At 46.2% G+C, this 26,609-nt stretch overlaps 1 protein-coding gene across 1 annotated transcript; it reads left to right on the top strand.

The window, feature by feature from the left end:
• The first annotated feature begins 977 nt into the window (after positions 1 to 977).
• slc25a42 (solute carrier family 25 member 42) lies at positions 978 to 25,917 on the top strand. Its single transcript, XM_071361085.1, has 8 exons — positions 978 to 1,467; positions 8,229 to 8,420; positions 11,441 to 11,555; positions 11,657 to 11,682; positions 12,191 to 12,357; positions 16,829 to 16,945; positions 20,395 to 20,546; positions 24,761 to 25,917. Exons 2-8 carry the CDS (start codon positions 8,337 to 8,339, stop codon positions 25,084 to 25,086), a joined length of 987 nt encoding a protein of 328 aa, XP_071217186.1. The 5' UTR covers positions 978 to 1,467; positions 8,229 to 8,336; the 3' UTR covers positions 25,087 to 25,917.
• The last annotated feature ends 692 nt before the right edge of the window (positions 25,918 to 26,609 follow it).

Raw genomic sequence — 26,609 nt, 5'->3', positions numbered from 1 at the left:
TTCATTTAAGTAAAAAATTAAATATGCATTGATGGCAGTAGACTGAGTCAAAATTAATCTTAAATGGAAGTTAAGATTCACCTGTTGATGGACTGCTGAAGCATTCGGTAGTGTGCTGGTGACAGATTTTCTTTCATGATGTTACTGTTGGCACCCTGCAGCTGAAAGTAGCCAAATTGGATGTGGGTAGGGTACCGTACTTCTAAACTGTGAGAGTGGCTGAGCTTTGGTGTGTGTATGGGACTCTTCTATGTTTGAGTGAACTAAAGAATGTTGTTTACTGAGCTCCCATTGGTTAGTGACAAGAAGGGGATGAGTTGTTCAGACTTTTTTTTAGGATAGTGTTCTCTGCCCTACAATGATAAAAGCTTTAGAACCAGTCTGAGTGGTTGCCCAGCAGTCAGGAACACTGGTCACATTAATGTTTACAAACTGTTTCACCCACTTTATATGCATATACTGTATTCTACTGTAGTCATGGCTCATCCTATATAATTATGTTTTTTATTTTCTGGATTATGTGCACATTATTTTTATTGCTATGTTTTACTGCACGGTTGGAGCTAGCAGCACAAGCATCTTGATGCACCTGCAATAACTGAACATCTGTGTACTGAAACCAGTAAACTTTGATTTGAGGGACTAGGATCAGATGAAGATGGATAAAACATGTTATGCATGAACTTCATCCCTATATTGGACAGTGCTCTATAATCCTGGTCCTGGAGAGTTTACATGGTGTGCATAGATGATAGATGATACATTGATTAACACACCTGCTATTCAATTTATCATCTATAAGGGGAACTCACGTTCTGAAAATAGAGACATGGCACTTTGTGTTGCACATTGCAGACAGAACATTAACTTTCAACTCTATATATGTGAGCCCTTTTCTATTTGCATTTTTAGTTGCAAAATTCATAGACTCACAAAAACTCAAGATTCCCAACAAAAGCTTTTCGTTGATTACGTTAACGCCCCTCAAACGGACCTATCGAAGCATCCGTCACCTCCCAATGACTTCATTTCCCAGTATCCCACCGCACTCGCCCTTGCAAAGCTTGCTACTAGCGGTGTCACAGCAGATACAAAACAGCATGGAAGGTGACAGTTACTAAAGTCATAGTTGGGGCAATGAAACAGAAAATAATGTCACAGACAGTGCCTCCAGGATCTGAAGACGTTAGCGATACGAAAGTGTTCAACTTTCAAGAGTTTTATATTCAAAACGTGGACACACTACTTTGAACATTGACGTGACAGATCGCTATTTAGCTAGCTTGCTAACCCTGCTAGCTAAGTTATTTTGGTGTTCAGAATCAGTTCGATAGCCATCGCTAAACTCAAGAACGGCGTAGGGTGGAGACAGGCTGCCAACTGAATATTTAAAGAAAACGTCTGTACATTTATTTAAAAAATAAGGAAACCCGGAAGGATCCACAGGGGTGCTAGGATATCGACAAGGTAAGATATCAATGCTTGTGTAACTGCTTATTGATAAAATTAACAACCAGTTGAACCAGTGTCGGCATGGAAGGGAACGGGTCTCCTGTTATGCCCAGATGCTGTTTCAACAACCAGTAGCTAGCTAGCATTATCTGCAGTGCGTATATATAGGTTAGTTACCCTGGCTAGTCACTAGTTAGATGTCTAGTTTGCTAACATACATGTAGAGATGACACTCCAGTAATAGAAAAGTTGTCCGTCTTTGTCAACTTCTGGTGCCTTTGTCACTGTGTGCAGCCACTTGTCCAATGTCACTGTTATTTTGTCAATATATATATATGATGTCATCTGATCTCGAAGAAGATAGAAATCCTAGCTAGCTAATCCTTTGCTGCCTAAATATGTAACGCTTAGGTAAACATTCTGAATATCTAGGTTACATTTACTATATGGTGTATAACCTGTTGTTATAGGCCTATATTCCCATACATTTGGTAGGTGTGTTAGTACAGTAAACTAGATGCAGATTGAACCCCAGATATGTGATCAGTGCATTCGGAAAGTATTCAGACTGACTTTTTCCACATTTTGTTACATTACAGCCTTGTTCTAAAATGGATTAAATTGTTTTTTCCCATCAATCTACACACAATACCCAATAATGTCAAAGCAAAAACAGGTTTAGAATTTGGACTGGGAGCGTCGCTGCGCAGCTATTTTCAGGTCTCTCCAGAGATGTTTGATCTGGATCAAGTCCGGGCTCTGGCTGGGCCACTCAAGGACATTCAGAGACTTGTCCCAAAGCCACTCCTGCGTTGTCTTGGCTGTGTGCTTAGGGTCGTTGTCCTGTTGGAAGGTGAACCTTTGCTCCAGTTTTCATCAAGGATCTCTCTGTACTTTGCTCCGTTCATCTTTCCCTCGATCCGGACTAGTCTCCCAGTCCCTGCCTCTTAAAAACGTTCCCACATCATGATGCTGCCACCACCATGCGTCACCGTAGGGATGGTGCCAGGTTTCCTCCAGACGTGACGCCTGGCATTCAGGCCAAAGATTTTAATCTTGGTTTCATCAGACCAAAGAATCTTGTTTCTCATGGTCTGCGAGTCCTTTAGATGCCTTTTGGCAAACTCCAAGCGGGCTGTCATGTGCCTTTTACTGAGGAGTGGCTTCCGTCTTGCCACTCTACCATAAAGGCCTGATTGGTGGAGAGCTGCAGAGGTGGTTGTCCTTCTGGAAGGTTCTCCCATCTCCACAGAGGAACTCCAGATCTATGTCAGAGTGACCATCGGGTTCTTGGTCACCTCCCTGACCAAGGCCCTTCTCCCCAGATTGCTCAGTTTGGCCAGGCAGCCAGCTCTAGGGAAGAGTCTTGGTGTTCCAAACTTCTTCCATTTAAGAATGATGGATGCCACTGTGTTCTTGGACCTTCAATGCTGCAGAAATGTTTTGGTACTCTTCCCCAGATCTTTGCCTCAACACAATCTTGTTTCAAAGCTCTACAGACAATTCTTTTGACCTCATGGCTTGGTTTTTGCTCTGACATGCACTGTCAACTGTGGGACCTTATATAGACAGGTGTGTGCCCTTTCCAAATTATGTCCAATCAATTGAATTTACCACAGGTGGACTCCAAGTTGGATGATCAATGGAAACAGGATGCACCTGAACTCAATTTTGAATCTCATTGAAAAGGTCTGAATACTTATGTAAATTAGTTACTTCTGTTTTTTATTTCAAATACATTTGCCAAGATGTATAACAACCTGGTTTTGCTTTGTCATTATGGTGTGTGTGTGTGTGTGTGTGTGTGTGTGTGTGTGTGTGTGTGTGTGTGTGTGTGTGTGTGTGTGTGTGTGTGTGTGTGTGTGTGTGTGTGTGTGTGTGTGTGTGTGTGTGTGTGTGTGTGTGTGGATGAGTAATTTGTATTTAATTATTTTCAGAATAAGGCTGTAAAGTAACAAAATTTGGAAAAGGGGAAGGGGTCTGAATACTTTCTGAATGCACTGTATGTTTCCATTTCTGTGCATTACATGTTAACTTATACAAAATGCTGCCATAGATGTTTCAACTAACTTGCTCTTGGCGATACTGTCTAGGTACTGTCTAGGTACTGTCTAGGTACTGTCTAGGTACTGTCTAGGTACTGTCTAGGTACTGTCTAGGTACTGTCTAGATACTGTCTAGATACTGTCTAGGTACTGTCTAGGTACTGTCTAGGTACTGTCTAGGTACTGTCTAGATACTGTCTAGGTACTGTCTAGATACTGTCTAGATACTGTCTAGGTACTGTCTAGATACTGTGATTTGATTGCAATTCGATGTTCCAAATGTATTGCTCACCATATGTCTGCTGCAGAGGGACAAGAGAAAGCCAGGAGAAAATGAGTTTTAGGTCTGGGATCAGCTCTTTCTAGTACAGCAGGCCTAGACTAGTTTGGAGAATAGTCTACTGTACCAACACACCTACTACCCATGTAAGTCCAATTAAATTGCTATTTTTAAAGGATTACTTAGAAATAATTGACTAAAAATACAGTACTCCATTGTGACTGATGTGTATGTTCATGACATGTAACGTGAGAACCCATGAATATGTTCCTCAGGTCTTCTGTTGTCATGGCAGAATGCAGCTGACACGTCACATTTCATGACTCAGGAGCATACACATCAAACACGAAAGTGGTGACAGACAGGAGGGGGCAATAAGGGGTAGCAGGAAGGTTGAGAGTGGAGGTCGACCGATTAATCGGAATGGCCGATTAATTAGGGCCGATTTCAAGTTTTCATAACAATCGGAAATCGGTATTTTTGGACACCGATTTGGCCGTTTCTTTTTGTTTTTTTTTTACACCTTTATTTAACTAGGCAAGTCAGTTAAGAACACATTCTTATTTTCAATGACGGCCTAGGGACGGTGGGTTAACTGCCTTGTTCAGGGGCAAAACAACAGATTTTTACCTTGTCAGCTCAGGGATTCAATCTTGCAACTGTAACAGTTTAACTTTAGTCCGTCCCCTCGCCCCGACCCGGGCGCGAACCAGGGGCCCTCTGCACACATCAACAACAGTCACCCACGAAGCATCGTTACCCATCGCTCCACAAAAGCCGCGGCCCTTGCAGAGCAAGGGGAACCACTACTTCAAGGTCTCAGAGCAAGTGACGTCACCGATTGAAAGGCTATTAGCGCGCACCACCGCTAACTAGCTAGCCATTTCACATCCGTTACACAACCTTACGGTTAACTAGTCCAACGCTCTAACCACCTGCTTCTCATTGCACTCCACGAGGAGCCTGCCTGTTACGCGAATGCAGTAAGAAGCCAAGGTAAGTTGGTAGCTAGCATTAAACTTATATTATAAAAAACAATCAAAAATCAATCAATTATAATCACTAGTTAACTACACATGGTTGATGATATTACTAGTTTATCTACCGTGTCCTCTGTTGCATATAATCGATGCGGTGCGCATTCGCGAAAAAGGTACCTAACCATAAACATCAATGCCTTTCTTAAAATCAATACACAAGTATATTTTTTTAAACCTGCATGTTTAGTTAATATTGCCTGCTAACATGAATTTCTTTGTGTCACTTCTCTTGCAACAGAGTCAGGGTATATGCAGCAGTTTGGGCCGCCTGGCTCGTTGTGAACTGTGTGAAGACTGTTAGGAAGAAATGAAGACAGCCAACTTCGCCAAATGGGGGATGATTTAACAAAAGCGCATTTGCGAAAAAAGCACAATCGTTGCACGACTGTACCTAACCATAAACATCAATGCCTTTCTTAAAATCAATACACAGAAGTATATATTTTTAAACCTGCATATTTTTCTAAAAGAAATCCAGGTTAGCAGGCAATATTAACCAGGTGAAATTATGTCACTTCTCTTGCATTTATTGCACGCAGTCAGGTTATATGCAACAGTTTGGGCCGCCTGGCTCATTGCGAACTAATTTGCCAGAATTTTTAGTAATTATGACATAACATTGAAGGTTGTGCAATGTAACAGGAATATTTAGACTTATGGATGCCACCCGTTAGATAAAATACGGAACGGTTCCGTATTTCACTGAAAGAATAAATGTTTTGTTTTCGAGATGATAGTTTCCGGATTCGACCATATTAATGACCTAAGGCTCGTATTTCTGTGTGTTATTATGTTATAATTAAGTCTATAATTTGATTGAGCAGTCTGACTGAGCGATGGTAGGCACCAGCAGGCTCGTAAGCATTCATTCAAACAGCACTTTCGTGCGTTTTGCCAGCAGCTCTGCTGTTTATGACTTCAAGCCTATCAACTCCTGAGATTAGGCTGGTGTAACTGATGTAAAATGGCTAGCTAGTTAGCGGGGTGCGCGCTAATAGCGTTTCAAACGTCACTCGCTCTGAGACTTGGAGTAGTTGTTCCCCTCGTTCGAGCCCAGGTAGGAGCGAGGAGAGGCACGGAAGCTATACTGTTACACTGGCAATACTAAAGTGTCTATAATAACATCCAATAGTCAAAGGTATATGAAATACAAATGGTATAGAGAGAAATAGTCTTATAATTCCTATAATAACTACAACCTAAAACTTCTTACCTGGGAATATTGAAGACTCATGTTAAAAGGAACCACCGGCTTTCATATGTTCTCATGTTCTGAGCAAGGAACGTTAGCTTTCTTACATGGCACATATTGCACTTTTACTTTCTTCTCCAACACTTTGTTTTTGCATTATTTAAACCAAATTGAACATGTTTCATTATTTATTTGCGGCTAAATTGATTTTATTGATGTATTATATTTAGTTAAATTAAGTGTTCATTCAGTATTGTTGTAATTGTCATTATTACAAATAAATAATATAAGTAATATAAAATCTTTTTTTGGTCCTCCAATAATCGGTATCGGCATTGAAAAATCATAATCGGTCGACCTCTATTTGAGAGGGAGGGTGAGGAGAGAGGGGTGGGGGCTGTTTCAGTGCTTTTTCTGCAGTTTGGTATTTGGCCATGCTGTAGGGATGCCAATATTAGTTGCCAATGACTACACCGTCTTCCAACAGCCCCTGTTTGTTTGCTCTCTTTCTAGGCTCATCCCTCTATACTGCTCTTTTCATCCCTCATTCTCCTCGCTGTTCCTAGAAGGCGGTTCAGTCTGGGTTTCAAGAATGGGTGATTTTTGCAGTGTGATGATTAATTGAAAGACCTGTAGATTAGCCTAGATATCCTCGACAGAGATTATTTAGCTTGCTTTGTTTCTTCTCTCAGAGTAGGATGAGGTGGAGTCCCTCTGTGGGCATACACCGTTTATGCTGTGTGTTTGACTGGCAATTCCATATTTTAGTTTAGTGACTTCTTTTTTTATGTGGTGCACTTTGTTCCCTTTGTTTGCGACGTGACCCTGAGAAAATAAAAGTGCTGTGATGAGCTTGTGTGTGTGTGTGTGTGTGTGTGCGCGCGCCTGCACAATATAAGAGTAGGTGTGAGCTCACTGAGCTGTATTTGGTAGAGTTGTCACCAGTATCGAGATACTCAGAAGTATCGTGACAAGGTAACAAAACATGAATCAGACTTAATTTCTTGAGGAAAACAGTCCAAATGTTGGAAAAAACAGCCTCATGTTGTCACCTTTGTTTATTTTGCAAATCTGGTATCATAGTATGGTGATTCTGGTATCGTGATGGCCCTAGTGTATGGTGGTGTTCTTCAGTGTCACCTCTGCCTTGGACAGACACCTTTCACCCAGAAAGCAGCAGCAGCTTTGTGCTGTGCCAGTCCAGAGGTGCTTCTGTTGATGAAATGTTGCCCAGTAACTTATTATAGCCCTGAGATGTAGGGCAGACGGACAGAGGGGTAACTCAAGTAGCCTGTTGCTCTCAAATGTCTCTCTCTTCATTCTTTCAATGTTAACGCTCAGTCTGGATACATTGTGGTGGAAACTTTTAAATGTCCTTTTATTTAGTTGTCATAAACTCCAAGTGAGATCTTTGTCAAAGCAGCCGTGAATGTATAGAAAACACCATACAGCAACTTTTCTGTTGATGGCTAAATACAGGGCTAGCCTAGACCTCCCACGGTAGTGTAAATACAGGGCTAGCCTAGACCTCCCACGGTAGTGTAAATACAGGGCTAGCCTAGACCTCCAACGGTTGTGTAAATACAGGGCTAGCCTAGACCTCCCACGGTTGTGTAAATACAGGGCTAGCCTAGACCTCCAACGCTTGTGTAAATACAGGGCTAGCCTAGACCTCCAACGCTTGTGTAAATACAGGGCTAGCCTAGACCTCCAACGCTTGTGTAAATACAGGGCTAGCCTAGACCTCCAACGGTTGTGTAAATACAGGGCTAGCCTAGACCACCCACGGTTGTGTAAATACAGGGCTAGCCTAGACCACCCACGGTTGTGTAAATACAGGGCTAGCCTAGAACAATGGTTGTGTAAGGGTGGAACAGAGAGCTCACTTTGACAGGGGCATTACTCCTGAAGGCAAAGCCTCTCACAGGGTCTTTATTAATGTGCCCTGATTAGTTAATAATTCACTAATTGAGCTGTCGTCCATAGAGTTTCTGCTCTGTTAACCCATTCTTTGTCATGTCAATTGATCTACAGGGATTTGGCGTACTGTGGTAAAGATCTGTTCAGTGGGGCATTAGTAATTGTTGTTGTGTGACCTAATTCTAGTGGCTTGTCAGTGTTGCATTTCAGCTGACAAACAGTGGAAATCAGTAGAGAGGTTGCTTGAGACAAGAATCTGCATTGACATGATCATTCATGTGTTTTCCCCTCTCTGTTAGTCCCTTGGGCCTTGCCGTTCCTAGTTTCAGGTAGTTGGCGTTGCCGCCTCCCGGTGGCCGGTGTGTATGAGTGTGGGCAGCGGCTGGTGAGCGTCGTAGTCCACGGGGATGGGGAATGGAGTCCAGCAACACCAGGCAACGCCACTCACACAAGGAGAGGTGCTGCCACTGCCCTCCGACAGCCAGGCAGAGGTAAGCTGGAGTTTCATCTGTTCATTGGCTGGGGCCTGGAGTTTCATCTGTTCATTGGCTGGGGCCTGGAGTTTCATCTGTTCATTGGCTGGGGCCTGGAGTTTTATCTGTTCATTGGCTGGGGCCTGGAGTTTCATCTGTTCATTGGCTGGGGCCTGGAGTTTCATCTGTTCATTGGCTGGGGCCTGGAGTTTCATCTGTTCATTGGCTGGGGCCTGGAGTTTCATCTGTTCATTGGCTGGGGCCTGGAGTTTCATCTGTTCATTGGCTGGGGCCTGGAGTTTTCCCCCGTCTGGTCATGTGATTAGGAAAAACTCAAACTTTGACTCCATTATTAACCCAACTCTTAATTCCAAGTCTAACCTTTGCAGGTCTACATATTGTTTTGCCTAGGGGCTAGGAGCCGGTTTGGAATAAGGCCTTTTCCCCACCATAACTATAGCTTCCAATGGCTTTCCTTTGTGTGGAGGAAGGTCATGCCTTAACCTGGACAAGATAATAAATTATTCTGGACTAAAAACAATTTCTTAATGCAAGATGAACAGTAGGCCTAAACAAAATAACTCAAAGCCATGATATGAGGATATGCATGGCAAAGATAGCCTATATTCTGTATTGGCTCTATTCTGCTTCTTCTACCCCCTAGTGGCGTGCAACGTGTTTATCATATAGAATATCAAGGTACAGCTGTCTGTTGTTTACAGTCAGTTCACAACATTCTAGGAGTGGTTTAATGCCAGTAACAAGAGACTTCTATGTTCAAACAGGGCCACATTCTTCTATCTTGTTTTTCTACTATTGACTTCTTGTCAGTACTTATTTTATTTTATGACTCATCGTCAGGGCTGGCTATCTTTTCTTGTCACACACACACACACAGTTGACACACACTAGCCTATCTCCCAGTCTCTTTTACTTTTTCCACTTGAGTGTGTTTGTTTATTCTTACATTGGTCACTGTGCGAGACGTCTCAGGAATGGAGTGAATGAGAACAGAGGAGAGGAGGAGTGGGATGAGCTGAGCCAGTCCATTCAACTGGACACACAGCCTCCCCCAGTCCTTCCCTCTTTTTTTTCTCTATTTTTCCTTCTTTCTATGCCTCGCTCTCGCTCGGCCCTCTCTCACTCTCTTCACTCTCTGCTCTCTCTCGGCTCTTTCACTCTCTGCTCTCCTTCACTCTGCTCTCTCCTCTCTCTCTTTCACTCTCTGCTCTCTCTCTCACTCTCTTCTCACTCTCTGCTCTCACTCTCTGCTCTCACTCTCTGCTCTCACTCTCTGCTCTCACTCTCTGCTCTCACTCTGCTCTCTCTCTCTCTGCTCTCTCTCTCTCTGCTCTCTCACCCTCTGCTCTCTTCACTCTCTGCTCTCTTCACTCTCTGCTCTCTTCACTCTCTGCTCTCTTCACTCTCTGCTCTCTTCACTCTCTGCTCTCTCTCTTCACGCTCTTCTCTCTCTCTGCTCTCTCTCTTCACGCTCTTCTCTCTCTCTCTTCACTCTCTCTTCACTCTCTTCTCACTCTGCTCTCTCTGCTCTCTCTTCACTCTCGCTGCTCTCTTTTCACTCTCTCTGCTCTCTCTACTCACTCTCTTCTCTCTCTCTCTCTCTCTCTCTTCTCTCTCTCTTCACTCTCTGCTCTCTGCTCACTCTCTGCTCTCTGCTCTCTGCTCTCTCTCGCTCTCTGCTCTCTGCTCTCTGCTCTCTCACTCTCTGCTCTCTCTCACTCTCTGCTCTCTCTCACTCTCTGCTCTCTCTTCACTCTCTCCTCACTCTCTGCTCTCTCACTCTCTTCACTCTCTGCTCTCTCTTCACTCTCTGCTCTCTCTTCACTCTCTGCTCACTCTCGTCTCTCTCCACTCTCTGCTCACTCTCTGCTCACTCTCTTCTCTCTCTTCTATCTCTCTCTTCTCTCTCTTCTATCTCTCTCTTCACTCTCTGCTCTCTCTTCACTCTCTGCTCTCTCTCCTCACTCTCTGCTCACTCTCTTCGCACACTCTCTTCACTCTTCTCTCTCTTCACTCTCTGCTCTCTCTCTGCTCTCTCTTCTCTCTGCTCTCTCTCTCTTCACTCTCTCTGCTCTCTCTCTCTTCACTCTCTCTTCACTCTCTCTGCTCTCTCTCTCTTCACTCTCTCTGCTCTCTCTCTCTTCACTCTCTCTGCTCTCTCTCTCTTCACTCTCTCTGCTCTCTCTCTCTTCACTCTCTCTGCTCTCTCTCTCTTCACTCTCTCTGCTCTCTCTCTCTTCACTCTCTCTGCTCTCTCTCTCTCTTTGCTCTCTCTGCTCTCTGCTCTCTTCACTCTCTCTTCACTCTCTCTTCACTCTCTCTTCACTCTCTGCTCTTCACTCACTTCTCTCTGCTCTCTCTCACTCTCTGCTCTCTCTCACACTCAGTCTCTCTCTCTCACACTCAGTCTCTCGCTCTGTGCTCTCGCTGCTCACTCACTCACTCTGCTCTTGCTGGCTTAACTCGGGACAGGCTTGGGTTAGCTCGGGACAGGCTTGGGTTAGCTCGGGACAGGCTTGGGTTAGCTCGGGACAGGCTTGGGTTAGCTCGGGACAGGCTGTGGAACCAGGCCCGGTCTGCTGTCCTGCATGTAGGGACATTAAGTTGGATAACTACATTATGACAGGGAGGAGTGGCTGGCAGGCTTGGAATAACCCCATCAAACAGCCTGAAGGTGTTTGGACTTGCTGAGTTATGACATGTGTTTTTATAATATTAACAAGATGCCTGTATTGGATTAGTTTTAGTTTAGAATGAATCTATCAAGGCACTCCCAGGCAGGGAAATGTTGTTGATCTCATTAAATCTAAATAAATCTTAATCTTCCTTAAATCTTCTTTTTCCACCGACTCAGTCAGATACATTGTTTTGTATGGAAACTCTTACTGCTTATTCATAGGCCTACATGAACTATTTATGCATAATGTCTTTGTTTCTGTTAGTAGTTATCAATTGATTGACCCCTTTTGGTCATGTTTGTCCCCTCCTGCTCTCCGTCCATCCATCTGTCTGTGCAGGGTCTAAAGCCCCAGACACGGTCCGTGGTTAACTCCCTCCTCTCAGGGGCCTTAGCTGGAGCCTTGGCTAAAACCGCTGTGGCCCCGCTGGATAGAACCAAGATAATCTTCCAAGGTAGGCAGCAACACTTCTCACATGCTTTTGGAATAGTGAGGAATCAATTATTTTTATTTTCAATGTCATACATTTTTGTCTATTTATTTCCTTCATTGTAGTGTCCTCAGCAAGATTCTCTGCCAAGGTGAGTTGTTTGACCCATGTACTGTGTAAAATTCATTTGATGATGATTCATGATTCACCCAGTGGTGTAAAGTACTTAAGTAGTACTTGAAAGTATTTTTACTTAAGTAGTTTTTTGGTGTATCTGTACTTTACTTTGACTACTTTTACTTCACTACATTCCTAAATAAAATATTGTACTTTTTACTCCATACATTTTCCCTGACACCCAAAAGTACTCGTTACATTTTGAATGCTTAACAGGACAGGAAAATAGTCAAATTCACGCTTTTATCAACCGAACATTCCTGGTCATCCTTACTGCCTCTGATCTGGCAGACTCAACTAAACACACATGCTTTGTTTGGTAATGATGTCTGAATGTTGTGTGGCCGTGGCTTTCCGTAAATAAAAAACAACAACAGAATGGTGCCATCTGGTTTGCTTAATAAAAGGAATTTTTAATTATTTTTTCTTTTCATACTTTATGATGATGATGATGAGACCCCATGCTGTTGGTCCACCCCCAGGAGGCGTATAGGTTGATCTATCGGACCTACCTGAAGGATGGCTTCCTCAGCCTGTGGAGGGGCAACTCTGCCACCATGGTACGGGTCATCCCCTACGCTGCCATCCAGTTCTGTGCACACGAGCAGTACAAGAGACTACTGGGAGGATACTTCGGCTTCCAGGGCAAGTGAGTAACCATCCATATATAAACTAATCTTGTCCAGAGGCTAGGTTCCTGCCTAATGGGGAATAAGATATTCTTAGAGAATCCCTACGGAGAATGCTAAATGTTTTATCCATTCTTCTGGCAAGAAAAGTAGCGAGCGCATTGTGGCACCATCTGCTGACTATTTTAGAGAATTGTGTTCTCAACGGGTGTGCCAAATTTAGTTCCGTAATTTGTAGTATTACTCTTCGCTCATATCTCCAATATTATTTGGAATCTCATCACAAAATCGTACATATAAGTGTCCAGGCAATGTTGTTCTGCACTAATTTGGCTGTTGACTGATGTTTAAGCAAGCATCTTAGCCTAATTTATCCTCTCTTTCTGGCAATTGTGTAATTCATAAACATTAACAACTTAGCTATTGAAATGCAAGCAGCAGGTGATGAGACCAGTTGCAGAATGCATTACAATACCAAAACATAACAATATTTAACTCAAGTCAACCCTACCAACATGATTGTAATACATTCAGCAGTACTATTCATATGAACCTACTGGACCTCCTTAGCACAAACAAGAATATGAAACAAAGTTTGTTCACTTTATTAAAAATGATGAGGATTGTGATTAGTCTAGATAGAACCGCATTTGTTAATCCTGGTCCTGGGGACCCAAAGGGGTGCACATTTTTGCCCTAGCACTACACAGCAAATTAAACTATTCAACTTAACAGGCAAGGCTTGATATTACTTTTTTTTACCACTTGTCACTATGTAACACCATTTTCACGTCATTGTATGATGCAAGGATGCCACTTTACAAAATGCATTACTATCCTTCTACCATAGAGAATCAGACAGAGATATAGGCTACATTCTGCCTATTGGCTTCTTTGCATATTCAAGCTTCAAAATACAACAATTTCCTTTTTAAGGCTCTCCTGGAGGATGGTTGGCCACTCTTGGTACCCTATTTAATATTGCAACATTACAATTACAACAAAATTGTTTTTATGTCTTCATAAAATAATTCTCTCCAAGGCTCGAAATTAAGGTCGCCCCGTCATCTATGGGACGATTTAAAAACAATGTCTACGGTTCAAAACAGACTCCGGGGCAAATCCAGACCGTTTAGCTCAACAATGCACACGTGGCTGTAGGCTGCACACGTGGCTGTAGGCTGCACACGTGGCTGTAGGCTGCACACGTGGCTGTAGGCTGCACACAAGTGTTTCTAAATTCAATTGTCGGGATAATACCATTTTCAAAAGTGTACCGCGTGCTTGAGTGTTTTCATGTAACATCGACAAAGAACAATCACAGACCGAGCATGCCGACTGACTGGTCTCAGTTCCAGGTGCAACGCACGCACGCACACACACCTGGAACTGAAGCTAGTCAGTGGGCATGCCCAGTCTGTGGGTGTTCTTCCACCAGCGCAGATGGCCATGAGTGTTGTGGAGCTCATTATACACCACCTTCACACTGTGAGAGGGAGAAAGATGGGGAGGGAGAGAGAGGGGGAATTAGAGATCAGGGCATGACAGAAATGACCAGTGAACGATGAGATAAAGAAAGACCGCTCACATCCACACACACCCTCCTAGTAATGGTCTGACTGTAGGTGTAGCCGATCTCTCATTTTTGGTGACGTCCATTGCAGATTATTGCTGATCCTATCCTCCTGTGATTCGTCAAAGACTCAGGGTCTTCCAGAACCTTCTCAAAGCGGGCTCACACCTGGGGGTGTGGCACGGGGGGGGAGATAATCACATTACACACCCATATGCATAGATAAAGGCAGGTTTCCAGTAGAACATAGTGATATTACAATGTTGAGAAAAGGGTCAATCTGTAATTACTTCGATTGGGGTTGTACTGTCTTTTCAAATGTGTTGGTGGATATCATAACTACACTGCCAGAAACACATTATACTTTGTATATGATAGACAATTAATCATAGGACTGGATGGTTTCAAAAACTAACGTTAATTAGCTAGCTAGCTAGTCATTCTACTCATCGAGGCCTTTTAAAATAGGAAGTCAATGCTGCTGTTTACAGCTAGTGTTAGACAACTAGTTAGGAATTGTAATGTCCCTCTGGTTGATAACGTTAACTAGCTAGGCCAAAGCAATGTACAGTCGTGGCCAAAAGTTTTGAGAATGACACAAATATGAATTTTCACAAAGTCTGCTGCCTCAGTTTGTATGATGGCAATTTGCATATACTCCAGAATGTTATGAAGAGTGGTCAGATGAATTGCAATTAGTTGCAAAGTGCCTCTTTGCCATGCAAATGAACTGAATCCCCCAAAAACATTTCCACTGCATTTCAGCCCTGCCACAAAAGGACCAGCTGACATGTCAGTGATTCTCTCGTTAACACAGGTGTGAGTGTTGACGAGGACAAGGCTGGAGATCACTCTGTCATGCTGATTGAGTTCGAAAAACAGACTGGAAGCTTCAAAAGGAGGGTGGTGCTTGGAATCATTGCTCTTCCTCTGTCAGCCATGGTTACCTGCAAGGAAACACGTGATGTCATCATTGCTTTGCACAAAAATGTGCTTCACAGGCAAGGATATTGCTGCCAGTAAGATTGCACCTAAATCAACCATTTATCGGATCGTCAAGAACTTCAAGGAGAGCGGTTCAATTGTTGTGAAGTAGGCTTCAGGGTGCCCAAGAAAGTCCAGCAAGTGCCAGGACCGTCTCCTAAAGTTGATTCAGCTGCGGGATCGGGGCACCACCAGTACAGTGCTTGCACGCACAGTGCATCTGCACGCACAGTGAGGCGAAGACTTTTGGAGGATGGCCTGGTGTCAAGAAGGGCAGCAAAGAAGCCACTTCTCTCCAGGAAAAACATCAGGGACAGACTGATATTCTGCAAAAGATACAGGGATTGGACTGCTGAGGACTGGGGTAAAGTCATTTTCTCTGATGAATCCCCTTTCCGATTGTTTGGGGCATCTGGAAAAAAGCTTGTCCGGAGAAGACAAGGTGAGCGCTACCATCAGTCCTGTGTCATGCCAACAGTAAAGCATCCTGAGACCATTCATGTGTGGGGTTGCTTCTCAGCCAAGGGAGTGGGCTCACTCACAATTTTGCCTAAGAACACAGCCATGAATAGAGAATGGTACCAACACATCCTCCGAGAACAACTTCTCCCAACTATTTAGACCCTTTGCTTTGAGACTTGAAATTAAGCTCAGGTGCATCTTGTTTCTATTGATCATCCTTGAGATGTTTCAACTTGATTGGAGTCCACCTGTGGTAAGTTCAATTAATTGGACAGGATTTGGAAAGGCACACACCTGTCTATATTAGGTCCCACAGTTGACAGTTCATGTCAGAGTAAAAACCAAGCCATGAGGTCGAAGGAATTGTCCGTAGAGCTCCGAGACAGGATTGTGTTGAGGAACAGATCTGGGGAAGGGTACCAAAACAATTCTGCACCATTGAAGGTCCCCAAGAATACAGTGGCCTCCATCATTCTTAAATGGAAGAAATTTGGATCCACCAAGACCCTTCCTAGAGCAGGCCGGCAGGCCAAACTGAGCAATTGGGGGAGAAGGGCCTTGGTCAGGGAGGTGACCTGCTAACTGTTCCAAATGGCTGAACTGAATTTGATAAAAGGGCTTTTATGTACTCTGCGCCATCAGCTTGGAACGCCTTACAAAATAATTTTTAAACTGGAAGAACTTGTCCCGATTTGGTGTTTTTAAATCATTGAAGGATTTTGAGGCTATTCCTTGACCTGTCAATCTTTTTAATTTGCTTTTTTATGATTTCGTTACACTCCTGTGATTTCTATGGTTTTTACTAGATTACTTGTAGTTTGTCATGTTGTCTGTCTGTAATTGGTAATGACTTGGTGCTGCCTATCTTGACCAGGACGCTCTTGAAAATAAGATTTCAAATCTTAATGAGCCCTTCCTGGTTAAATAAAATAAATACTAATATTTTGGATTCTGATTGGGTATGACAATTGGACTAAGCTCATTAGGCTTTTATATTATTCAAGAAGTAATGGAAACTGAAGATCTCGTACAACGCTGTGTACTACTCCCTTCACAGAACAGCGCAAACTAGCTCTAACCAGAATAAAAAGAGGAGTGGGAGCCCCGGCGCACAACTGAGCAAGAGGACAAGTACATTAGTGTGTCTAGTTTGAGAAACAGACGCCTCACAAGTCCTCAACTGGCAGCTTCATTAAATAGTATGCGCAAAACACCAGTCTCAACATCAACAGTGAAGAAAGAGGTGACTCTGGTATGCTGGCCTTCTAGGCAGTGTTCCTCTGTCCAGTGTCTGTGTTCTTTTTCTCATCTTAATCTTGTCCTTTTTATTGGCCAGTCTGAGATATTACTTTTTCTTTGCAACTCTGCCTAGTGTCTGCTGTTTTTTCCATGTTCCTCAAGCCTGGATCAGAGCCTAGGTATTCAAAGATTGTCAAATCAGGCCCTTATGTATCCTGTGTACTGTGTTCCAGAGCCCTGCCGCCGGTGCCAAGGTTACTGGCGGGTTCTATGGCCGGTACCACAGCTGCCATGCTCACCTACCCTCTGGACATGGTGCGAGCCAGGATGGCTGTCACGCCCAAGGAGATGTAAGACAACTACCCCTGCCTCTGAGAACACACACACTCCCACACAGTACATTTGGGAAGTATTCAGACCCCTTCCCTTTTTCCACATTTTGTTACGTTACAGCCTAATTCTAAAATGTATAAAATATTTTGTTTTCCTCATCAGTTTACACACAATACCACATAATGACAAAGCGAAAAAAGGTTTTTAGACATTTTCGCACATTTATTAAAAATGATCAACAGAAATACCTTTTTTTACATTAGTATTTAGACCCTTTGCTATGAGAACCAAGAACCCGATGGTCACTCTGACGGAGCTCCAGAGTTCCTCTGTGGATATTGGAGAAACTTCCAGAAGGACAACCATCTCTACAGCACTCCACCTATCAGGCCTTTATGGTAGAGTGGCCGGACGGAAGCCACTCCTCAGTAAAAGGCACACGACAGCCTGCTTGGAGTTTGCCACAAGGCACCACACTTTGGCCTGAATGCCAAGTGTCACGTCTGGAGGAAATCTGGCACCATCCCTACGTGGAAGCATGGTGGTTGCAGCATCATGCTGTGGGGATGTTTTCCAGCGGCAGGGACTCAAATCAAATGTATTTGTCACATGCGCCGAATACAACAGGTATAGACCTTACAGTGAAATGCTTACTTATAAGCCCTTGACCAACAATGCAGTTTTAAGAAAATAACCCTCCCCCCCCCAAAAAAACAAAAAATGTGAGAGAAGAATAACAAATAATTGAAGAGCAGCAGTAAATAACAATGTCTGAGCTATATGCAGGGGGTTACCGGTACAGAGTCAATGTGGAGGCTATATTCAGGGGGTACTGGTACAGAGTCAATGTGGAGGCTATATGCAGGGGGTTACCGGTACAGAGTCAATGTGGAGGCTATATTCAGGGGGTACTGGTACAGAGTCAATGTGGAGGCTATATTCAGGGGTTACCGGTACAGAGTCAATGTGGAGGCTATATTCAGGGGGTACTGGTACAGAGTCAATGTGGAGGCTATATTCAGGGGGTACTGGTACAGAGTCAATGTGGAGGCTATATTCAGGGGGTACTGGTACAGAGTCAATGTGGAGGCTATATTCAGGGGGTACTGGTACAGAGTCAATGTGGAGGCTATATTCAGGGGGTACCGGTACAGAGTCAATGTGGAGGCTATATTCAGGGGGTACTGGTACAGAGTCAATGTGGAGGCTATATTCAGGGGGTACTGGTACAGAGTCAATGTGGAGGCTATATTCAGGGGGTACTGGTACAGAGTCAATGTGGAGGCTATATTCAGGGGGTACTGGTACAGAGTCAATGTGGAGGCTATATTCAGGGGGTACTGGTACAGAGTCAATGTGGAGGCTATATTCAGGGGGTACTGGTACAGAGTCAATGTGGAGGCTATATTCAGGGGGTACCGGTACAGAGTCAATGTGGAGGCTATATTCAGGGGGTACTGGTACAGAGTCAATGTGGAGGCTATATTCAGGGGGTACTGGTACAGAGTCAATGTGGAGGCTATATTCAGGGGGTACTGGTACAGAGTCAATGTGGAGGCTATATTCAGGGGGTACCGGTACAGAGTCAATGTGGAGGCTATATTCAGGGGGTACCGGTACAGAGTCAATGTGGAGGCTATATTCAGGGGGTACTGGTACAGAGTCAATGTGCGGGGGCACCGGTGTCGAGGTAAGTGAGGTAATATGTACATGTAGGTAGAGTTATTAAAGTGACTATGCATAGATAATAACAGAGTAGCAGCAGCGTAGAAGAGGGTGGGGGGGTGTGTAATGTACTGGGCCGTACACACTACCCTCTGTAGTGCCTTACGGTCGGAGGCCGAGCAGTTGCCATACCAGGCAGGGATGCAACCTTTCAGGATGCTCTTGATGGTGCAGCTGTAATACTATTTGAGCATCTGAAGACCCATGCCAGGGGGAATAGGCATTGTTGTGCCCTCTTCATGACTGTCTTGGTGTGCTTGGACCATGTTAGCTTGTTTGATGTGGTCACCAAGGAACTTGAAGCTCTCAACCTGCTCCACTGCAGCCCCGTCGATGAGAATGGGGGCGTGCTCGGTCCTCTTCCTCTAGTCCACAATCATCTCCATTGTTTTGATCATGTTGAGGGAGTGGTTTTTGTCCTTGCACCACACGGTCAGTTCTCTGACCTCCCTATAGGCTGTCTCATCGTTGTCGGTGATCAGGCCTACCATTGTTGTCATCAGCAAATGATGGTGTTGGAGTTGTGCCTGGCCGTGCAGTCATGAGTGAATAGGGAGTACCAGAGGGGGCTGAGCAATTACCCCTGAGGGGCCCCCGTGTTAAGGGTCATCGTGGCGGATGTGTTGTTACCTACCCTTACCACCCCACAGACCCCGACAGGGAGAGTTTGAAAATGTCAGTGAAGACACTTGCCAGTTGGTCAGCACATGCTCGGAGTACATGTCCTGGTAATCCATCTGACACTGCGACCTTGTGAATGTTGACCTGTTTTTAAGGTCTTACTCGCATCAGCTGCAGAGAGCGTGATCACACAATCATCTGGAACAGCTGATGCACTCATGCATGTTTCAGTGTTACTTGCCTCGAAACGAGCATATAAGTTATTTAGCTCGTCTGGCAGGTTTGTGTCACTGGGCAGCTCACGGCTGTGCTTCCCTTTGTAATCTGTAACAGTTTGCAAGCCCTGCCACATCCGACGAGTTTTGGAGCCGGTGTAGTATGATTCGATCTTAGTCCTGTATTGATGCTTTGCCTGTTTGATGACTGGGAGATTCGTCAGGATCGAGGGAAAGATGAACGGAGCAAAGTACAGAGAGATCCTTGATGAAAACCTGCTCCAGAGCGCTCAGGTTCAGACTGGGGGGCGAAGGTTCACCTTCGAACAGGACAACAACCCTAAGCACACAGCCAGGACAACGCAGGAGTGACTTCAGGACAACTCTCTGAATGTCCTTGAGTGGTCAAGCCAGAGCCTGGACTTGAACCTGATCGAACATCTCTGGAGAGACCTGAAAATAGCTGTGCAGCAACGCTCCCCATCCAACATGACAGAGCTTGTGAGGATCTGCAGAGACAAATGTGAGGAACTCCCCAAATACAGGTGTGCCAAGCTTGTAGTGTCATACCCAAGAAGACACGAGACTGTAATCGCTGGCAAAGTTGCTTCAACAAAGTACTGAGTAAAGGGTCTGAATATTTATGTAAATGTGATATTTCAGTTTTTTAATTTTAATACATTTACAAAAGATTCTAAACCTGTTTTTGCTTTGTTATTATGGTGTTTATATTGATGAGGGGAAAAAAATGATTTAATCCATTTTAGAATAAGGCTGAAACGTAACAAAATGTGGAAGAAGTCAAGGGGACTGAATACTTTCCGAATGCACAGTACACACACACAGACTGTTTGTGGTGCTGCGAATAACTCGCACTTTACATCCCATCTCTCTTCTCCCCTCAGGTACAGTAACATAATCCATGTGTTTGTGCGTATCTCTCGTGAGGAGGGTTTGAAGACGCTGTATCGTGGTTTCACCCCCACCATACTGGGTGTGGTGCCCTACGCTGGACTCAGCTTCTTCACCTACGAGACTCTCAAGAAAATGCATGCAGGTACTGCAGTGTCTCAGCTGTCTTGTCTGTCTAGTCTGTCTGTCTATTGTCTGTCTGTCTATTGTCTGTCTGTCTATTGTCTGTCTGTCTATTGTCTATTGTCTGTCTGTCTATTGTCTGTCTGTCTGTCTATTGTCTGTCTGTCTATTGTCTGTCTGTCTATTGTCTGTCTGTCTATTGTCTGTCTATTGTCTGTCTAGTCTGTCTAGTCTGTCTAGTCTGTCTAGTCTGTCTCTCTGTCTAGTCTGTCTCTCTGTCTAGTCTGTCTCTCTGTCTAGTCTGTCTCTCTGTCTAGTCTCTCTGTCTCTCTGTCTAGTCTCTCTGTCTCTCTGTCTAGTCTCTCTGTCTAGTCTGTCTGTCTCTCTGTCTAGTCTGTCTGTCTCTCTGTCTAGTCTGTCTGTCTCTCTGTCTAGTCTGTCTGTCTCTCTGTCTAGTCTGTCTGTCTCTCTGTCTAGTCTGTCTGTCTCTCCGTCTAGTCTGTCTGTCTCTCCGTCTAGTCTGTCTGTCTCTCCGTCTAGTCTGTCTGTCTCTCCGTCTAGTCTGTCTGTCTCTCCGTCTAGTCTGTCTGTCTCTCCGTCTAGTCTGTCTCTCCGTCTAGTCTGTCTCTCTGTCTAGTCTGTCTCTCTGTCTAGTCTGTCTCTCCGTCTAGTCTGTCTCTCCGTCTAGTCTGTCTCTCCGTCTAGTCTGTCTAGTCTGTCTCTAATCTGTCTAGTCTGTGTCTAGTCTGTGTCTAATCTGTCTAGTCTGTCTGTCTAGTCTATCAGCAATACAGTGCATGGCTATATGTAAATATAAGGTTTCTCACTGACATGAACCCTGTCCCACCCATCCCTGTCTCTCTTTCTGTCTCTCTCACCCTCTCCCTCCATCTCTCTCACCCACCCACTCCCTCCCTCCATCTCTCACCCACTCCCTCCCTCCATCTCTCTCTCACCCACTCCCTCCCTCCCTCCATATCTCTCTCACCCACTCCCTCCCTCCCTCCATCTCTCTCTCACCCACTCCCTCCCTCCCTCCATCTCTCTCTCACCCACTCCCTCCCTCCATCTCTCTCTCACCCACTCCCTCCCTCCCTCCATCTCTCTCTCACCCACTCCCTCCCTCCCTCCATCTCTCTCTCTCACCCACTCCCTCCCTCCCTCCATCTCTCTCTCTCACCCACTCCCTCCCTCCCTCCATCTCTCTTTCTCACCCACTCCCTCCCTCCCTCCATCTCTCTCTCTCCCTCCCTCCATCTCTCTCTCTCCCTCCCTCCATCTCTCTCTCTCCCTCCCTCCATCTCTCTCTCTCTCTCCCTCCCTCCCTCTCTCTCTCTCCCTCCCTCCATCTCTCTCTCTCCCTCCCTCCATCTCTCTCTCTCACCCACTCCCTCCCTCCCTCCCTCCATCTCTCTCTCCCTCCCTCCCTCCCTCCATCTCTCTCTCTCACCCACTCCCTCCCTCCCTCCATCTCTCTCTCTCACCCACTCCCTCCCTCCCTCCCTCCATCTCTCTCTCTCTCTCTCACCCACTCCCTCCCTCCATCTCTCTCTCTCTCTCACCCACTCCCTCCCTCCCTCCATCTCTCTCTCTCTCTCTCACCCCCTCCCTCCCTCCATCTCTCTCTCTCTCTCACCCACTCCCTCCCTCTCTCTCTCTCTCTCTCTCTCTCTCTCTCTCTCTCTCTCTCTCTCTCTCTCTCTCTCTCTCTCTCACCCACTCCCTCCCTCCCTCCCTCTCTCTCTCTCTCTCTCTCTCACCCACTCCCTCCCTCCCTCCCTCCATCTCTCTCTCTCTCCCTCCCTCCCTCCCCTCCCTCCATCTCTCTCTCTCTCACTCCCTCCCTCCATCTCTCTCTCACCCACTCCCTCCCTCCCATCTCTCTCTCTCTCACCCCCTCCCTCCCTCCCTCCATCTCTCTCTCCATCTCTCTCACCCACTCCCTCCATCTCTCTCTCTCTCTCTCTCTCACTCCCTCCCTCCCTCCCTCCATCTCTCTCTCTCTCTCTCACCCCCTCCCTCCATCTCTCTCTCTCTCTCACCTCCCTCTCTCTCCATCTCTCTCTCTCTCTCACCCACTCCCTCCCTCCATCTCTCTCTCTCTCTCTCACCCACTCCCTCCCTCCCTCCTCTCTCTCTCTCTCTCACCCACTCCCTCCCTCCCTCCATCTCTCTCTCTCTCACTCCCTCCCTCCCCCTATCTCTCTCTCACCCACTCCCTTCCTCCCTCCATCTCTCTCTCTCACCCACTCCCTCCATCTCTCTCTCTCTCACCCACTCCCTCCCTCCCTACCTCCATCTCTCTCTCTCACCCACTCCCTCCCTCCCTACCTCCATCTCTCTCTCACCCACTCCCTCCCTCCCTCCATCTCTCATCTCTCTCTCACCCACTCCCTCCCTCCCTCCCTCTCACTCTCTCTCTCACCCACTCCCTCCCTCCATCTCTCTCTCTCCCTCCATCTCTCTCCCTCCCTCCATCTCTCTCTCTCTCTCTCCATCTCTCTCCCTCATCTCTCTCTCTCCCTCCCTCCCTCTCTCTCTCTCTCTCACCCACTCCCTCCCTCCATCTCTCTCTCTCTCTCACCCACTCCCTCCCTCCCTCCATCTCTCTCTCTCTCTCACCCACTCCCTCCCTCCCTCATCTCTCTCTCTCTCTCTCTCTTACCCACTCCCTCCACTCTCATCTCTCTCTCTCTCTCACTCTCTCTCCTCTCCCTCCCTCCCCATCTCTCTCTCTCTCTCTCACCCACTCCCTCCCTCCATCTCTCTCTCTCTCTCACCCACTCCCTCCCTCCATCCTCTCTCTCTCTCTCTCTCACTCCACTCCCTCCCTCCCTCCATCTCTCTCTCTCTCTCACCCACTCCCTCCCTCCATCTCTCTCTCTCTCACCCACTCCCTCCCTCCATCTCTCTCTCTCTCTCTCTCACCCACTCCCTCCCTCCCTCCATCTCTCTCTCTCTCTCTCTCACCCACTCCCTCCCTCTCTCTCTCTCTCTCTCTCACCCACCCCCTCCCTCCCTCTCATCTCTCTCTCTCACCCACTCCCTCACCTCCCTCCTCTCTCTCTCTCACTCCCTCCCTCCCTCTCTCTCTCTCTCTCTCCCCTCCTCCCTCCCTCCATCTCTCTCTCTCTCTCTCACTCCCTCCCTCCCTCCATCTCTCTCTCTCTCACCCACTCCCTCCCTCCCTCTCTCTCTCTCTCTCTCTCTCACCCACTCCCTCCCTCTCTCTCTCTCTCTCACCCACTCCCTCCCTCCATCTCTCTCTCTCTCTCACCCACTCCCTCCCTCCATCTCTCTCTCTCTCTCTCACCCACTCCCTCCCTCCCTCCCTCTCTCTCTCTCTCTCACCCACTCCCTCCCTCCCTCCATCTCTCTCTCTCTCTCACCCCTCCCTCCCTCCCTCCATCTCTCTCTCTCTCTCACCCACTCCCTCCCTCCATCTCTCTCTCTCTCTCACCCACTCCCTCCCTCCCTCCATCTCTCTCTCTCTCTCTTACCCACTCCCTCCCTCATCTCTCTCTCTCTCTCTCACCCACTCCCTCCCTCCATCTCTCTCTCTCTCTCACCCACTCCCTCCCTCCCTCCATCTCTCTCTCTCTCTCTCTCACCCACTCCCTCCCTCTCTCTCTCTCTCTCTCTTACCCACTCCCTCCCTCATCTCTCTCTCTCTCTCTCACCCACCCCCTCCCTCCCTCCATCTCTCTCTCTCTCTCTCACCCACTCCCTCCCTCCATCTCTCTCTCTCTCTCACCCACTCCCTCCCTCCCCATCTCTCTCTCTCTCTCACCCACTCCCTCCCTCCATCCTCTCTCTCTCTCTCTCTCCACTCCCTCCCTCCCTCCATCTCTCTCTCTCTCTCTCTCTCCCTCACTCCCTCCCTCTCTCTCTCTCACCCACTCTCCCTCCCTCCCTCCATCTCTCTCTCTCTCTCACCCACTCCCTCCCTCCATCTCTCTCTCTCTCTCTCTCTCTCTCTCTCTCTCTCTCTCTCTCTCTCTCTCTCTCTCTCTCTACTCCACTCTCTCTCTCTCCATCTCTCTCTCTCCATCTCTCTCTCTCCATCTCTCTCTCTCCATCTCTCTCTCTCCTCTCTCTCTCCCTCTCTCTCTCTCCCTCTCTCTCTCTCCCTCTCTCTCTCTCTCTCTCTCTCTCTCTCTCTCTCTCTCTCTCACCCACTCCCTCCCTCCATCTCTCTCTCTCTCTCTCTCTCTCACCCACTCCCTCCCTCTCCAGAGCGGAGCGGTCGCCCCCAGCCCTACTCGTACGAGAGGTTGGTGTTCGGGGCATGCGCAGGTCTCCTGGGCCAATCGGCCTCCTACCCGCTGGATGTGGTGCGGCGGCGCATGCAGACGGCGGGCGTGACGGGGCACACCTACGGCACTATCCTGGGTACCATGCGGGACATCGTGGCGGAGGAGGGTGTGGTGCGTGGCCTCTACAAGGGCCTCAGTATGAACTGGGTCAAAGGGCCCATCGCTGTGGGCATCAGCTTCACCACCTTTGACATGACACAGATCCTTCTGAAGAAGTTGTCCCAGCTGAGGTATAATAACAGGTAACCAGTAGGGAGAGACTGGTGGAGGGATGGAGAAGGCAACGGCGAGGGGAATGAGGACGATCGATAGTAGCAGGACAGTCACTCTCTGAGAACCTCAGCACAAACGACGTGAAGGCCAGGATAAGAAAAAAAACATTGTCGCTTTCTAGGGTCAAGGCATACCTTATTGGGGAATGTGTGATTGAGTGATCCAGGTCAGCACAGTGCACACACACACACACACACACACACCCACACACTGTGTGAAATGAATGTCTTCAACTTTGTGTATGTACATGGAGGCATGAAGTCTCATAAGAGGTACATTAGGTGGATCATAATATACACACTATCGTCCTGTACGTCGTGTTCAGGTGCAATATGTTCAGTTATTTCATCTGTGTAATATTCACACAAAATACACAATGATCTGCATATGTAAAGGTCCAGGCTACCTGTGTGTGTGTGTATGTGTGTGTGTGTGTGTGTGTGTGACAGACAACGCACACCTTCCGGGTGTCTCCCTTGCCTTGCGTCCCTACTTGAAGAGGGGACCTTCCAACAGTCTGGATCAGATGAGTTGTTCCTATCTATCTCCTTCCACATGAGTTGGATTTGACTTTTATCAAACGACAATGTACCCCCATGAGACTTCGTTTTGTTTGGTTGATGATTTTTGTTTAATGAGTTATACCAAAGTATAAACAAGAGGGGCGTTGTAATTAATAATATGATTTATGACTAGAGAAGATTGATATTAATATCATTTTTTGGGGGGACAGTGAAGTTCTCACAAGAAATATACACGGTGTATAAAACATGTCCATAACATAAACTGACCAAGTGAATCCAGGTGAAAGCTATGATCCCTTACTGATGTCACCTGTTAAATCCACTTCAATCAGTGTAGATGAAGGGGAGAAGACAGGTTAAAGAATGATTTTTAAGCCTTGAGACAATTGAGACGTGGATTGTGTATGTCTGCCTTTCAGATGGTGAATGGACAAGACAAAATATTTAAGTGCCTTTAAACAGGGTATGGTAGTAGTATGGTAGTAGTATGGTAGTAGGTGCCAGGTCCACCGGTTTGTGTCAAGAACTGCAACGCTGTTGGGTTTTTCACACTCAATAGTTTCCTGTGTGAATCAAGAACGGTCCACCACTCAAAAAGACATCCTGCCAACTTGACACAACTGTGGAAAGCATTGGAATCAACATGGGCCATCATCCCTGTGGAACGCTTTCGACACCTTGTAGAGTCCGTGCCTCGACAAATTGAGGCTGTTCTGAGGGCAGAGGGGGGGGCAACTCAATATTGGGAAGGTGAAACTAATATTTTGTACTCTGTGTACAATGAATACAGTGAGTGACAATACACAGCTGTTTTTTCACAAACCTACTAACCTGTAGAAAAGGAGTTTAACTAACAGACATATGGGTTAACCTAACAGCCAGTGTTTCTCAGTGTTGAGTCAGTCAGTCAGTGAGTGTAACACGTCCACAGTACTAAAACAGGCCACTGGTATATATTTTGTCCAGTTCTAT

The sequence above is a fragment of the Salvelinus alpinus genome, chromosome 23 (assembly GCF_045679555.1).
Source record: "Salvelinus alpinus chromosome 23, SLU_Salpinus.1, whole genome shotgun sequence".
In the NCBI taxonomy this organism is placed as follows: domain Eukaryota; kingdom Metazoa; phylum Chordata; class Actinopteri; order Salmoniformes; family Salmonidae; genus Salvelinus; species Salvelinus alpinus.
Note: the sequence above shows the minus strand (reverse complement) of the source record. Positions and strands in the feature narration are given on the sequence as shown.